Source organism: Trichechus manatus, unplaced genomic scaffold (genome assembly GCF_000243295.1).
Source record: "Trichechus manatus latirostris isolate Lorelei unplaced genomic scaffold, TriManLat1.0 scaffold00004, whole genome shotgun sequence".
NCBI classification, from domain to species: domain Eukaryota; kingdom Metazoa; phylum Chordata; class Mammalia; order Sirenia; family Trichechidae; genus Trichechus; species Trichechus manatus.
The window spans coordinates 32,296,214-32,297,665 of record NW_004443940.1 but is presented as its reverse complement, the minus strand read 5'-3'; the positions used below and the strand labels follow the sequence as shown (position 1 = coordinate 32,297,665).

The window sequence follows — 1,452 nt, the reverse complement described above, 5'->3', positions numbered from 1 at the left end:
GTTTCGAGGGAAAAATATATATGTGTATATCTATATCTACTTAGTTATACCTATAAAAAACCCATGGCTGTCAAGTCAATTCTGACTCATGGTGACCCCATATGTGTCAGAGTAGAATTGCACTCCCTAGGCTTTTCAATGGCTATACTCTTAGAGAAGTAGATCACCAGGCCTTTTATGGGCGGTGTGGCTGGGTGGAGCCCTGGTGCTGCGGTGGTTAAGAGCTTTGCTGCTAACCGAAAGGTCGGCAGTTCGAATCCACCAGCCGTTCCTTGGAAACCAACCCTATGGGGCAGTTGTACTCTTTCCTAGAGGGCCGCTATGAGTCTGAATCGACTTGATGGAAATGGGTTGGGTGTTTTCAGCAGGTGGCTGGGTGGATTTGGACTGTCAACACTTGGGTTAGTAGCCAAGCACGAACAGTTTGTACTACCCGGGGACCTATCCCTACCTGTATCATCTGTGTCTGTATGCACCTCACACAGTACACTGCAGTAAGGATCAAAGTAGGCAAAGGCATAGGAGGTCGTGAGTGAGAGGGAGAGGCCAGGGAAGGCTTCGCACAAGAGGTGACTACCTACTATTTCTCCACAGACATGACCATGGCTTGGTGATGCCCAGAGGCCTGGTTTCGTCCCTGAGCCGTGGCCTCACCATGCACACTGCTCCCCAGTGGCGCCCCCCAGCGGCACCCCCCGGGGCGCACACACCTCTGTTCTCCTTGGCCAGGTTGTCGGCCATCTCCCAGTAGTCATAACTGTGGAGGATGCTGTTGGTGATGCTGACGTGATTGGCCGCCATCTGATGGATGCGCTGTGGGATGCTGACGATGGTCGATGGGGACAAGCTGCTGGAGGTGGAGAGGCTCCCCTGAGATCCCACGGAGCTGGTGGGAGAGGGGTTGGGAGACATGGGGGATGGGGTTCCAGTGCTCCTGGAAGGGGGGAGCGCAGAAAAACAAGAGTAGAGAGGTTGGCACCAGGCAAGCGGGCAGCCCCTCAGCACTGAAGCAAAGCATCACGTCGCCCAGCATCATGCAGGGTCTCACTTACTGCGTTGACTTTGGAAAAGGGAACTTACTTTCCACTGGCCCCCCATGGAGATGGGGCTTGGGCAGCTTTGGATGAGTTCTGCGGGAAAATGAAAACATTGCGGGTGAGTACCATCTGCTCAAGGTTGAATGGCCGACAGTAACATGTTCTCAGGTGACTTGCAGGCATGGCAAATAAAACGTGCATCCATGGAAATCAGGTCACGGAAGTTTCAATTATTAGGCTATTTGTTGCCTCTCTGGAACCAGTGGGGTCCCATAGCAGGCTAAAGTGAAGGGCTCTCCCCACACCCTTGGTTTTTATATATCAAAGGAAATAGTAATCCCAAACGAGTCTAATTTTTCAATCTTAAACTAGGCTAATTTTTCTGAAAGGAAAAAGGAGCAGGAACCCTTTCTCC

The 1,452-nt window shown here is 51.8% G+C and overlaps 1 protein-coding gene across 1 annotated transcript in view; it reads right to left on the bottom strand.

Moving 5' to 3' along the window:
• LOC111821092 (AF4/FMR2 family member 3-like) overlaps nucleotides 1-1,230 on the bottom strand; it is a 6,656-nt gene extending 5,426 nt beyond the window's left edge. Inside the window, exons 1-2 of the mRNA XM_023734029.1 lie at nucleotides 1,081-1,230; nucleotides 711-934 (exon numbers count right to left, since the gene is read on the bottom strand). Of these exons, the coding sequence (XP_023589797.1) occupies nucleotides 711-934; nucleotides 1,081-1,220 (364 nt within the window). The 5' untranslated portion in view covers nucleotides 1,221-1,230. The remainder of the gene's footprint in view (nucleotides 1-710; nucleotides 935-1,080) is intronic.
• Nucleotides 1,231-1,452: the final 222 nt, after the last annotated feature.